The 13440-nt window shown below is 42.5% G+C and overlaps 1 protein-coding gene across 3 annotated transcripts in view; it reads left to right on the top strand.

Moving 5' to 3' along the window:
* Positions 1-13440, top strand: part of LOC147024907 (zinc finger SWIM domain-containing protein 6-like) — a 194836-nt gene that overhangs the window by 164241 nt on the left and 17155 nt on the right. For all 3 annotated transcript variants that reach the window (XM_085885288.1, XM_085885285.1, XM_085885286.1), the window contains one exon: positions 7572-7729. In XM_085885288.1, the coding sequence (XP_085741414.1) occupies positions 7572-7729 (158 nt within the window). The remainder of the gene's footprint in view (positions 1-7571; positions 7730-13440) is intronic.

The following is a 13440-nucleotide window of genomic DNA, read 5'->3' as shown; positions in this document are numbered from 1 at the left end:
GACCGGGCGTAGTGGCGTGCGCCTGTAATCCGGCTACTCGGAGGCTTGGGTTGGAGAATCGCTTGAGGACGGGTGCTCTGCATTGGGCCGCGCTATGAGAGGGTGTAGGGCAGCCGGGAATCATGGCGAAACCCAATCCATATCCCTGTGTCGTAAGAGGCGACCAGGGTTGCGTCAGGAAGGGCATCCGGCGTAAAACCTCTGCCAAATCAGTATGCGGATCATAACGGATGATCCGCTGTGGCGACCCCTAACGGGAGCAGCCGAAAGACGAACAACAACACAACTGTAGGATCCACAATGATAGCATGTAATACCTTAGTGTGCCTGTTGAGCCTGTGAAGCATCTGATTTTGCTGGATCATTCAAAGTGTTGCTCGGTCTGGCATCACATCTATATTGCTCCCCTCTAGGACATGCTGGTGCTGTATGTACAGCCTGATGAACAGCCCTTGAAGTGTCGTGTGTAATACTGAAATAGCTTTAGTTTCCACCAGAGCTGATTCAATTTGTCCCACTATTACAAGGGCTCCGGTAAGCTCTATGCCTGGTGTTGGCTTAATGGTTAGGGTGGCGGGCTTTGGATCCGAGGGTCCTGAGTTCAAATCCCACTCAGCTGTTGAATTAATACCAGGTGGGGTTAACTCGACCTGTCATCCTTCCGAGGTCGGCTAAATGAGTGCCAGCCTGCTGGTATACTGTGTCGGAGTGGCGACCCGTCCAGGATTGTGCCCAATAGCCGAGGAGACTGTTGAAGCAGCACCAACGCTGCACAAAGTATGGTCCCAATCTCCTCCTCCTCCGGTAAGCTCTGGTTCCATAAAAACAAACGTTCAGGTATCTGAGTTGTAATGAGGTTTTTTCTCCCCACGAGCTGGTCTTGTATCATGTTGTCAGAGAGATCTTCATCTTGGTAATTAACAACAAGCTTGCATAAAGCAGCAACATATTGAGCAGTCGGTTCACCTGGTCTTTGCTTGCTGCTAAAATTTATTTATAGTTTGGCAACAATATTCACTTTTGCCATGAAAAGACTGCTAATGTAGTGATAGCAGCAGAGTGTGTCCTTCGCTACTGGTGAGGTTAAAGAATAAATGTTGCCCTTCAGCTCCTAAGTGTTGTATCAGCAGTGATCGCTTCCTTGCATCAAAAGTTAATTATCATTTAGTGCAAGTTTGAAGTTTTGGAACATACCAATCCAAGATGTAAAAGATATCTGGGGCTCAACCAGACTGTACAAGAAGGCAACCGGTGGTATAAGAGCCGTCCTCTTGTCGCTAGTAATGTATGCTGGGGAACAAGTAAATGAACGTGGGACTTCAGGCCTTTCAGTTCAAGGCTTCATCTTTAATGACGAGTTTTCTCCACCTCTTGCATCATTTCCATTTCCTCTCTCCACCCCATGATTCCTGTGCATCGATTGGTATTCAGGTTATTAAACAGTGTCCATCTATCTTAACTATCTCACAAGACCACACAAAGTCTCATAATCCTCTGTGTCGATTGCATTTGTCAATATAATAATAATTCCCAGTTCATTATATTTTTTAAACCGTTAGTCTTGCTTTTTCTCGTAAGATCTGTTACTCTGGAAGAACATTCTTTCTTTTTCTTCTGCATCACGAATGAAGGGTATTGACAAAATACATGCAGAGGAGATTTTCATTAGAATGCACATGACAGAACCAGGGGACATAGACTGAGAGTAAATAAGAGGAGAGTAAGGACAGTGGTACGACAGGGGGTCTTTCACTCAGAGAGTAGCTGTTAATGCATGGAATAGCCTCCCTGGAAAGGTAGTGGCAGCAGAAGCAGTACAAAAGTTATATTGGAATTAAATAGGTACCTATAAACATTGGGGATAGAGGGATACATGGATATTGGCAGGACAATTAGGTAGTTTGGCTATGGCTGGGTGGTTGTGTACATGTGTAGTGATTGTCATGTCTGTGAAAGGGTCTCATCATAAGGTAAATGTGTAGTCTGTTCATTTCTCACCACACAACTACCTTATACATCCTTTAAAATAAATTTTACAAAACTTCTGGTGATGTTCCTGTGCCTACCCACACTGTTATCCTCCTGCCTCCCCCCACCCAATCAAATTGAGTCAAGGGTAGATTAGGTAAGTATTAGACTATTAATATACTGAATTGATGGGATATCATTCAAGCACAGGCATGATGTATCCAACTTCCTTCAACCCAATGATGACTTCCTTCAACTCGATGTATCCAACTTTCTAAAACCTCATGATGACTTCCTTCAACTCGATGTATCCAACTTTCTAAAACCTCATGATGACTTCCTTAAACTCGATGTATCTAACTTCCTTAAACCTAATGATGACTTCCTTAAATTTGATGTATCCAACCTCCTTAAACCTGATGTATCCAACTTACATAAACCCAATGATGACTTCCTGAAACTTGATGTTTCCAACTTCCTGAAACCAACTGATGACTTCCTTAAACCAACTGATGCCTTCCTTAAACTCGAAGTATCCAACTTCCTTAAACCTAATGATTTCCTTAAACTTGATGTGTCCAACTTCCTTAAACCTAATGATTTCCTTAAACTCGATGTATCCAACTTCCTTAAACCTCATGATGACTTCCTTAAACTTGATGTTTCCAACTTCCTGAAACCAACTGATGACTTCCTTAAACCAACTGATGCCTTCCTTAAACTTGAAGTATCCAACTTCCTTAAACCTAATGATTTCCTTAAACTTGATGTGTCCAACTTCCTTAAACCTCATGATGACTTCCTTAAACTTGATGTGTCCAACTTCCTTAAACCTCATGATGACTTCCTTAAACTTGATGTGTCCAACTTCCTTAAACCTAATCATGACTTCCTAAAACATGATTTATCCAACTTCCTTAAACCTAACGATTTCCTGAAACATGATGTATCCAACTTCCTTAAACTTGATGTATCCAACTTCCTTTATATATCCAACTTCCTGGTTTCTTACATTTACCTTTTTTTACATTTTAGATTTGTAGTGGGGCCCGTTGTCAAATTGTATCCCTCACTTTCTTCTCTCCCCTCGCTTCTGACTTGCAAATCATTTCCCACATTATATACTCACATTGTTGCTGCTATTAATTGCTTTCTTTCTTTTCATTTGTTATCTTGCCAAAACGAAGTTTTTGCAAGATCTGTTACTTCGTAAGTTTTTTTTTTGTTTGTTTGTTTGTCTGTAATCATTGGATTTTTCACCTTTATATCACTCTGAAGAGCACAATTCTCATCGGAAACTCTTGTGGGTACACATATCGTAGTATTATTACAATACCCTTCAGCACACATAAAGGTCAAGGTCAAAGGTCAAGGTCACTTTGCGGTAAATCATGGAGGTCGACGAAACCCTTATTTTTTGAGTAATTTTAATCGAATCATCTCCAAACTTTATGGGAATGTAGTACATGGTCTGGCGCTCAGCTGATTAGTTTTTTGGTGGCGATTGGCCTTGACCTTCATAGTTAGCGCCTGAGGTCAAACATATTTGACCCCAAGGTCAAATTTTCAAGTTTTAGGAACCATATCGTGTAGTACCTCAAATTGAACACCTCGATGAGTGCTTTCGAGATATGTCAAGCTTGAGACATTATGACACCATTTGGTGACGTTATGAGGCAAACGCATATTTTTCATGGTTACTCTGTAGAACGATTCTCATCGGAATCTCTCGTAGGCAGGTATTCCTCAAGGAGTCGATCCTGATGGATAGCAGCTCTGTTCACCTCAGTGTGACCTTAAAGAAGTCACACGTGGTCACCTTTTGGCAAGATACGGGTCACCCTGCGGGTGACATTGGTTTATTATCTTGCCAAAACGAAGTTTTTGCAAGATATGTTAGTCAGCTTGCATGTTTTTTTTTTGTTTGTTTGTTTGTCTGTAATCACGTATAAAAAATTCTGCAGAGCACAGTTATCATTGGAAATTTTTGTACCTTCACATATCAGAGGCCTATAGAGGTCCCTTTCAGTGCACAAAATTTTGAAGGTCAAGGTCACTTTGTCGCAAATCAGGGGAGTCAACGAAACCCTTATTTTTTGAGTAATTTTGATCGGATCGTCTTCAAACTTCATGGGAATATGGTTCATGGTCTGGCGCTCAGCTGATTAATTTTTGGTGGTGATTGGCCTTGACCTTCATGGTTAGCGCCTAAGGTCAAACATATTTGACCCCAAGATCAAATTTTCAAGTTTTAGGAACCATACCTCAAATTGAACACCTCGATGAGTGCTTTCTAGATATATCAAGCTTGATACATTATGACGTCATTTGGTGACGTTATGAGGAAAAAGCGTATTTTTCATGGTTACTCTGTAGAACGATTCTCATCGGAATCTCTCGTAGGCAGATATTCCTCAAGGAGTCGCTCCTGGTGGATAGCAGCTCTGTTCACCTCAGTGTGACCTGAAAGAAGTCACACGTGGTCACCTTTTGGCAAGATGGTTTTTTTTATTTCTTTTTTGCTTGTTTTTTCACCCTCTTATTCTGCATTCTCGCTTATACAATCTTCACTTGTTGCTTGCTTGCATCATATTATCACTTCTAATTATCATGCTGGTGGTGGAACAGCAAGTTTCGTTGAAGTACTCGACCGCCCATTTTACCTCTTTCGATTGTAACCATATGTAAGTGTTGTTCAGATAATTGATAAAATCTCACAAAAAGTGGCGATAAGAAAGTAATGAAGAGCTGAAAGAAAGTACAGGAATGAAAGAAAGGTTTGGATATGCAAAGAAAGCAAACATGCAGGTGGTGAAAGGAAAAAGCATCGGAAAGAAGGATGCAAAGGGGGGGGGAGGGGCGAGGAAGCGGCACGTGAACAAATGTGAGCAGATTGGAAGGAAAGGAGAGGAAACACAAAGAGAATGAGTGAGGCTAAACAAAGGGACAGGGAGATGACATGGTGAAGCAGGATTTTGTGGTTTGGTAAACAAAGTGAATAAATAAAAGCTCCAGAGGTATGAACAAGAAGGGCACATGAAGGCTCTTGGGTTGATTTGTGTGTGGGATGAGATTGCATTGTATCGGCTCTGTTTTCAGAAGGCAGGACCTCAGGCAAAGTGCAAAACGGGGTTCACGTCTGGAAGGAGTTTGATGTAAAGAAGAAAGCAAGCAGGCATAACTTAAGGATGAGACAAAGCATTTTGTTTGCTCTGGAATGCCCTGCCTGCAGTCCTTCAAGCATGTTGTTCATGATCACCTGCTGTGGTATGCTTGTGACATGTTATACAGATGTACACCTTAGGTCTTAGGACATTGTGTTTAAATTCAAGTTCCCTTTCAAGGAGTTTCACTGCAGGAGGAGGCCATTAGGCCCATTTGGCGTGTGCAACGGTTGCCAATCTATGGTTGGTTGTCCATGCTTTATCCTTGAGCATTTAAATGCTGAGCGTCAAGCAAGGAAGCAGCACGGAACATTTTTAAATCTTTGGTCTGACTCGGCCAGGGTTTGAACTGCTGACCTCTCAGACTCAGAGAGGGCCCTCTAATCATTGTGAAACCGAGTCTTGTGTTCTGTTTTCTCTTGGGTTATTTACATCACAATATAGGTTCATATTATCAAGCTGAGCTCGTACAAATTCTCATTTTCTGCCCTCTGTCTCTGTCCATATCCCTAATTGCAGGAATGACTCTCGGCCTCCATTAAAATGATCCATCCAGCCATTGGGACCATACTCTGTGCAGAGCGTTGGTGCTGCCGAAGCAGTCTCCTTGGCTATTGGGCACAATCCTGGATGGGTCGCCACTCCGACACAGATTTAAATGATAGATTGCCTGAAGTATTGCTTGTGAGAAAGCCCTTTTTAATTTGCTTTCAGGGATAAGGGCTGCACTGACGTTTTGCAGGCAGCTCAACTCAAGTTGAGCTCTGAGTTGACCACTGATAACACCTGCAGTCCAGAATCTGTAGGGCAGGCAGATTACCCCTTTCTTTAAATCATGAGCCAACTCATTGCGTCTTATTGACAATCCAATCAAGATGTAATCCTCGTACTAGCCGAGTTTTTAGTACCTTAGAATCAAAATCCTTAATACACTTTGAACTCACAATTCTCTCTCTCTCTCTCTCTCTCTCTCTCTCTCTCTCTCTCTCTCTCTCTCTCTCTCTCTCTCTCTCTCTCTCTCTCTCTCTCTCTCTCTCTCTCTCTCTCTCTCTCTCTCTCTCTCTCTATCTATCTATCTATCTATCTATCTATCTATCTATCTATCTATCTATCTCTCCCTCCTTCCCTCCCTCTCTGAAGACAGGTTCCATGTTGCCAAACTCCATAGCTCGCATTACAATCGGTGGTTTACTATTGCCTTTCTTCGCAGTTGTGGAGAGCAGGAATTTGGAATTCTCCCAGGGTGTCAGCACACAATTGGCGACTCTTTCCAAAAGACACCATGATATCTTTAATGTTCACCACAAACCAATGCTAGCAGAGGGTTCCTCAGCTGAATCTCCCCTATGACGGATGCCACGCCTCATGATGCAACACCCTGCATGCAAAACACCAGTGTGACCGATTATAATTGAGTGGGGACTCAAACCCAGACTAGGCAACTCAAAGGCACAAAGGCAAGTGTGCTACCTCTGATCTATCCTGGCAGACTTCTGTAACAAGATTGAATACGTTGTCAGCATATGAGCGTTTGCGTCATGAAAAGTTTAGTCCAAGCCCTGATATATCCTCAACTTTGAGCCGAAGGCTTTTGTCCAAAGGAGGTATGTAAGAAAGCATTTAAGACTTGATTTTTTTTCAGCAGCACATCAGTAGGTTATTTATATTTTCAGCTGTTTTGATTGTTAGATGTACTAGTTTGGTTGAATTTAAGGATTCCATGCAAGCCGTGGCAACTTACTACATCTCCACTGTATTTTTAGTTCATAGAAATTCGTCGCCAACCAAAATGATAACGGATGCAAGAAATGCTTGCTTGGAATCACATTGAGCATCAATCATTTTTCCTCTGTTAATAATGTATTTCTCACTTTTATGGTATTACGAGGGTGGTCCAACTGAAAGTTACAGTTTTACGAATAGTAATGGCCAGGTGTATGCAACTTCGAGATGATGTCAGTTTTCCACCGTGTGCACGACTATGATGCAGAAATCACTCGAGCTGTACCGATGCATGCTGAAAGCAATTTGGCAACTAATGGTATAAGTTCTCGCACAAAACAGTTCAATAAATCGCACACACTGACTGAAACAGGGGATATGTTTCCACCCACGTCCATTGCAGACTTGCAGCGCACTTCCGGGGATAGATATTTCTCAGGTTGCCGTCAACTGATCACGACCAGAGATCTGGGCATTTATTTTGCAGGGATACCTCTGTAAGGGCATCGGGAAATTTTTAATTCACGCGTTCTTCATCGACTGAGCCAATATTCTTGACGCTGCATTGAAAGGATAGAAAACACCGAAGCCGATCTCAGGAAAAGCCAGTGTAAATTGCAAGTGGTCGATTGTTATCAAGGGTTCCACCAAGCAATTACATGGCACCAATGGCAATGCTTCAGTCCTAAGTGCGAATGTGATGCGTGTGCTCACCAGGCTGCCGGTCCTTGAGCTTTCAGTGCCAGACTGGGAGGGAATGCAGCCTTCAGCCGCCCCAGCCCTGCCACACAACTGGCCCTTCCCATGGGTCACTCTGGGCCATTTGGAATCTCAGCAGTGTGAACTCGCCTCAACCATGCTTACCACCGCCAAGGGTAAGCAAAAGGTTCTCCAAGTCTGTCTGGAGTACATTCTCCAAACATTATGTCTGATGAGAAGACTAACAACATTCATAGTTCAGTTTCTTCCTCTTTTTTTCTTCTTCTCCTTCCTTCCTTTTGTTCTTGTTATTGCTTTTATTGTTAATCCATATCTTACGCAGACGAGCAGGAGATGCCACTGATCATACAATTTAATAAACAGTAAAGCTTTCAGGCCTGAGCTAGAGTTTGAGGCAGAAAAGGATAGTGCAGAGAGAGTGCACTTACCTTTGAGCTGTCTCGTCTGGGTTCATTTCCTGACCCGACTATAAACTGTTAGATTGGTGCTCGCATACAGGGTGTTGCATCACAAAGTGCATCTTCCCTCGGATGGATGTGAAGCTCAGTGTCACCTCTGCCAACATTAGCTGGTGGTCAGTAAAATATACCATGGTGTCTTTCAGCAAAGAGTAGGTGAGTTATCGCCGGCACCCACAACAAATTTAAAAAATTCCTGCCACCTTCAGTCAAACGTCTGGGCTAGCCAGTTCATGAACCACTTGGACAAAGCACATATTTTCTATGAACCCTTGATCTCAACTATATTTTTGTATACATATATATTGTGTCGCCGAAATAGGTGACCCTTATTGTCAGTAATTCTGTCTGTTTGTTTGAATGTTTGTTCGTTTGTCATCAGCATAATTGGTAGTAAACGTGGGCGGATCTTGACCAAACTTGGGTGGTAGGTACATCTTATGACCTAGTGCTTTGGAAATTGTGATGGTTGCTCGGGACGCTTTGGTTCCCTAGCAACAACCGAAAAACCTTCAAAATCGGTACCGTTCATGTGAAATCAATTCCGAAAGCCATTATCCCACGTAGGGTTATGAAATTTGGCACGAATGATCTACAGGTGATGCTCTATCAAATATATTCCGTTTTTTTCAAATATGGAATACTTTACCCGCAGCGCGCCCTACAATTAGGGTATGCGTGAAAATTGGCGAAGATTGAAGGTCCCCTAGCGACCAGGTGAGTGCATCGATACGAATGAAACTTTGCAGGTTCATGGTACTCGATGAGTACTACAACTTTGCCTCAGGACATATTGACCAATTTCGCTTAGGTCAGGGGTCACAGGTCAATTAGTGCAAAAATCGATAATATGCGAGAGCTGGAGGTGCCTTCGCGCCAAATGCTACTCCTCCTAGGGTTATGGTCGGATGGTCATGAAAATTCACACGAATCGTTTGGAATACATTGTGCACAAACGATCGAGCCGGATTTTCGATTTAGATCTTTGTTCACCCACAGCACCCCCTCAAACTTTGGGGATTTCCTATATCAAACCGCATTTTTGGTACTTTTCATTCAAATGGATACCGAGTAGTTATCAGTAGATGGAACTGGATGAGATTTGATATGCATAATCTTAAGGTGATTCCCTCTCTGCTATATGACATCCATTTTGCTCTATATCTTATAGTTTCCATGCTCGGCGACCCATCGCCGCCTACCGGCTTGTGTGTGTATATATATATATATATATATATACATTTATATATATATATATATATATATATATATATATATATATATATATATATATGTTTTAAGGGCCTCTCAATATTAATTGGTTAAATCTAACAGGATAATCATACATTTATTACCATTCAATATTCTTTTAGGGTAGCCAATCATGATCAGCTCTTTTCAGTCAAAGATCAGTGCTAAATTGATTCAAGAAATGACGTTATACAAATTAAGGAAACCAAACGTCACAATTTTGTCATCACTTCCATCTATTCCCTGTATATTCTCCCTTTCTCACCTTTTCTTTACAACCCTGTATTCGAACACTCCTACCCTCACCCACCCCCGACATCAACTTGCAAAATCTTTCCTTGCCTCAATTTTTTTTCTGGATTATTCCTCACCCCCGTGTGTACGTAATATATAGATGGCCCCAGAGTTTATCAAAATGTTTTTCTCCTGAATCACATAATGCACCATTGCGAACTTTCCTCTCTATAACCGACTCATCTATCACATGTTCGACAATATCATGCACTCACCTTTTGCTTCCGATTGGCCGCCTTTGGTCAGCCAATCAGAAAGCCATGCCATTTAACTGTAATGGGCCAATGCGTTCCTCCAATTTCAGATTGAGTCTCTCGGGATCGCTTCCTATAGACACCGCACGTTACTTTCTCGCAGACACTCTCTATCCATGTGTAGCTGCAAGATGAAATGATTACATTAATCTATGTCTGTTGGCCGATGATTCGAGCTTTGCAGAATGGTTCCTCTGATGAAGAAGCTTGTGTTTCCTTAAATAAAAGCCAACTTTGAAAAGGTGAACTGGAGCTGTAAAAGAAACGGAATGTCTTTGAACAACAACAATCTCTTAAATACTCCAAATTGCATCGTACCTCATGATAATTATTTAATATACCTGAATGATATACCGTACAGTTCTTTTATTTCTCATGCTCCTTGTAAAACTGACTATTTCCCAAACTCTTCAACTTCAACCATCAGGCGTAAATCTCTTGGTTCCTGTGATAGACGTCTGGATTGGAATTATTTTCTGATCTCAGTTGTGTTGACAAGTTTCAGTTCCATCACGCGTACTAACCTCCCATCAACGACATGATAGATCTCGCTATGTGGACTCTAAATCTGGATGAAAGGTGACCAGAATTATATTGCATTACCCTCATGACGTGACCATTGCACCATGTGTGGCATCTGCCACTCACAAATAACAGATGGACTCTGCATTTATTATCCCGGGGCTTTAAAAAAAATAAGGGGGGATATTGTAATCGGCTCCGTTTGTCTGTGCGTCCATCACGCCATCTCCTCCTAAACCGTTGCGCAGAAATTCACCAAACTTGGGAGTTATGATCACTACATGGCAAGAAGGTGCGAAAGCAGTATCATTTTTTTTGTCCCTGCTCCCTTTATCTCTGCCCTGGGTGCAAAGTCAAAAACTCAAATACCAAAAATGCAATTACGGGTAATTTTTAAAACATTATTTCATGAAACTTTGTGTATGAAATCGACATTGGGGGACGTAAGAAATATGTAACGATTTTTTTTGGATTTGGCCCCTGGTTCATGCCCAATGGGGTAGGGATTAAGGGTCACAGGGGTTTAAACAGAAGATTTTTTGAAACTCGAAATTTGTCCATTCCTGATGGAACTTTTTCCCATCTTTCAACTTTGTTTTAGGTGGGAAGTATGGGGGATTTTCAATAGCAAAGCTGTCAACTTCACTCGTGTTAACTTCGTTTTGTTCTTTAATATAGCCTGGGGTTGGCAGGATGGCTTAGAGGTAAGCACACCCATCTCTAAGTTGTCTAGCCAGGTTTTGAATCCCGACCCAGCTATAAACTATCATACCAGTGTTTCACAGACAGGGTGATTCACCAATGTGGGTGTGCCATCCCCGTCCCTCAGGTGGATGTTAAACTGGGCGTCTCTTCTCTGCCGACATTAGTTGGTGGACGTTAAATATCCACGGTGTCTTTCGCGAAGAGTAGGTGAGCTATCACCGGCACCCTGACCAAATTCTAACCTTAACTACTGCTGGGAAGGCAATGGCAAACCACCTGGCATAACCCTCACAAATAACCTGCTTCGGCAGTACCTACACTCTGTAACAGAGTTTGGTACATCAGAATAATATAGTCTAAGGCTTGTGGAGGAGCTGCATTACAACTCACACAGACACATTTGCAGCCAAATACCCGAGACATCACCGGATCTGACCAGACGACACAACTGCTGAGCTTTGGGAAAGTGATGCAACTTCTCTTGGGCACTCTGAGTACTGGTGACTCCATCTTTATGACATCGCATTTTTCTATCTACACTTAGTAGGGAAATTGAAGAGAAATTCCATCCCCTCACCCTCCCGCTTCCACCTCATGGGATGCCGACTTACCGGGTTTGTCTGTACTCTATCCTCCAAATGATTACGATCATTCAAGGAAGCACCATGTACCATTTTTAAACTTTGGTATGTCTGAGCCGGGATCAACATCATACTGCTGACCGACCATACTCAGACCAGCTGCTCTCATCATTATGCCATTGAGTCTGGTGAAACTTTTTTTAACCTTGAAACTATTAGCCTGGTGTTGGCTTAACGGTTATAGAGCGGCTGGCTGAAGATCTTCGGGTCTTGAGTTTGAGCCCCTGTCGCCCCATTGAAATAACACCAGGTGGATTGACTCAGCCTGTCATCCTTTCGAGGTCGGCAAAATGAGTACCAGCTTACTGGCAACAGAGGGGCACTGCATCAGCGGCACAGCTGCGCTTCCAGAAAATGATACAACCGGCAGCCACTGGCTGCATACGAAACAACCTTAAAACTGAATCAAAGATAAGCCAAGTTTTCGTCTGGGGCTCATCATGTTAGAGCGGGTTATAAATAGTACATTCTCCCCGTCTTGATGGAATTGTAGAAGGCCACATGATCGACTGGCAATTATTCTCATGGCATCTCTCGTTACCCAAACTTTATCATCACTGATTCTTTCATCTTTACTGAAGGTTATTCCTTTTATTTAGCATTTTGGGATTGTCTGTTTGGGCTTTCCCATCTGAGCCCTTGTAAATTAAGTTATAATGATGTCTTCTAATGTCCTTGCCCTGGATGCGATATACGTGCAAGCTCCATCCACAACCCTCAGAGTACCAGGGGAAGAAAGTGTTTGTTTAGTTATCTTTTCCTCCTACCCAATCCCTCTTTAATTTTTTTGACCTCATTCTTTTTAAGCTTTCATTTAAACAAAACAATCCACTTTTCTCCTCTTTATCAGTTTTGTTACAAATGTACATTTGGAAAACATGGCATTCTTGCCTTATGGAGGTGTCGACATCCTCACACCTCTCTAAAGGTATGTTAAACCTGCTCTCCTGTCAATTCGGACATTATTTATGTTGTACCACCTTCAACATAGGGCTTAGTGGTTAGGGTGGTGGCTTGGGATCCGAGGGTCCTGAGTTCAAGCCCCGTTGGCTGCTGAATTAACACCAGGGGGTTGACTCAGCCTGTCATCCTTCCGAGGTCGGCGAAGTGAGTACCAGTGTACTGGTATGCCCCGGTTAGAATAGGTGTACCATATCCCTGTGTGTCGTAAGAGGTGACCAGGGTTGGCGTCAGGAAGGGCATCCGGCCATAAAACATTGCCTCAAGAAAAAGCCAAACCCCTGCATAGCAGGGAAAAATGGCTGTAAAAACGTTTTTTTTTTTCACCTTCAACATAGGAGGGTTCATCGCGTTTTATTTTCACCATAATGTTGAGTTCCTGCATCACTTGTGTTTGCATGTTTGACAACACCTTGACACGCTAGGGGTATTTACATAATGTTTTTGTTAAGCTTTAGAAAAGCAATTGGTTTCTCCTGAATCCACTGGCTCTGCACAAGGATATAATGTGTGTTCCCTTACAAGGAACATCAACGCAGGATGAGGCCATTAGGACCATCAAGCCTGCACAATGGTTGTTTGTCCATGCCCTATCCTTTTAAGATTCTGGGCATCAAGCAAGGAAGCCGCACGTACCATTTTTGAAGTCTTTTGGTTTGAATTGCTAACCTCCCACACTCAGAGCAGATGCTCCAACCATTATGCCACCAGATCTGGTACAGATACACTGAGGCCATGAGGCCCTTAACTCCTGCTTTGTATTCACTTCTTGTTAACTCGA

The sequence above is a fragment of the Eptatretus burgeri genome, chromosome 6, assembly GCF_056783735.1.
Source record: "Eptatretus burgeri isolate ZD-2024b chromosome 6, Ebu_testis_v1, whole genome shotgun sequence".
Taxonomy (NCBI): domain Eukaryota; kingdom Metazoa; phylum Chordata; class Myxini; order Myxiniformes; family Myxinidae; genus Eptatretus; species Eptatretus burgeri.
This window is presented reverse-complemented; position numbering and strand designations above follow the sequence as displayed.